The 1,024-nt window shown below is 40.6% G+C and overlaps 1 protein-coding gene across 1 annotated transcript in view; it reads right to left on the reverse strand.

Moving 5' to 3' along the window:
* Positions 1–1,008: 1,008 nt before the first annotated feature.
* LOC126385512 (low-density lipoprotein receptor-related protein 1-like) overlaps positions 1,009–1,024 on the reverse strand; it is a 79,461-nt gene continuing 79,445 nt past the window's right edge. Inside the window, exon 24 of the mRNA XM_050037264.1 lies at positions 1,009–1,018. Within this exon, the coding sequence (XP_049893221.1) occupies positions 1,009–1,018 (10 nt within the window). The remainder of the gene's footprint in view (positions 1,019–1,024) is intronic.

Raw genomic sequence — 1,024 nt, forward strand, 5'->3', positions numbered from 1 at the left:
GAGTGATGCTACACAGGTTTTATCTGATGATCTGAGGCAAAAATGAGCATGGAAAGTTTGTTTCATTTTGTTTCAATGCCAGATGGGTGCATTTAAATAACACCATGAGTTCATGTACAGCAGAATGAGACTGCTAAACCTGCTACTAGTTGTCTGCTACATATAGTACATGTGTATAAGACTACTACTACTACTGCTTTCTGAAATTTGCAGTGTTTGAAAGTCAGTGTTTTAGTTAAAGTCTCCCTCCTCTCAAAAAAAATGTTTTTTTCTTCTGTCAATGTCCTCTCAAATGTCTGACCTTGACTATAATGACTTGTATCTGTGCAAAGTTTGTTATTTTGGGGCGATATCTGTGCATTTCCCTATCCCTATTCCCTAGATTCAAATGTATGCCAGGCACACTAGATTAGGCAGTTACTAATTGAAAAATAAATCAACATCTAATACAGGAAACACGAATTGACTGCATGGAGAACCTGAAACCTCCATGCCAGAGCGGACTTATCAGTACAGTGAGCGAGAGTTAGCATTAGCATGGTGAAAGTTTTGACAGCAAACATGGTAGAGTGTGCAGTTTTTAGATGTGAAGCAAACCCTGCAGCGTCCTCCCATTATCCACCAAAAACCCCAGTGTGGCAGATATTATGTGGTTAATGCCATGTCAGTTATCGCCAGTTAGCCTACAAGGTAACTATCTAACAGACAAGATAAATAAAAGATGCTAACTATGCTTACCATTCTCATTTGTCTGCTAGTTGCTGAGTTTAGTGCACAACAGACTCCTCACCTGAGTCTGTGTCTGACAGAGGTTCAAATCAGTATGCTGAAACTCTTCGACGTTTCCTCTAACACTGATGCTAGCCAGCTTGTTGCACAGTGCTCTTTCACTAGTGAACCTAGCACTAGCAACGCTGGTGAAAGCTAAAGGCAAAACCTGTCGCAAGCAACTGTGGGGGTGGGCTGAAGCCACATCGGAAATTTCTCAAAGGAAAAAGTATTTTACTTTTAAACACATCTGGAG

This window comes from Epinephelus moara, chromosome 24 (genome assembly GCF_006386435.1).
Source record: "Epinephelus moara isolate mb chromosome 24, YSFRI_EMoa_1.0, whole genome shotgun sequence".
NCBI classification, from domain to species: domain Eukaryota; kingdom Metazoa; phylum Chordata; class Actinopteri; order Perciformes; family Serranidae; genus Epinephelus; species Epinephelus moara.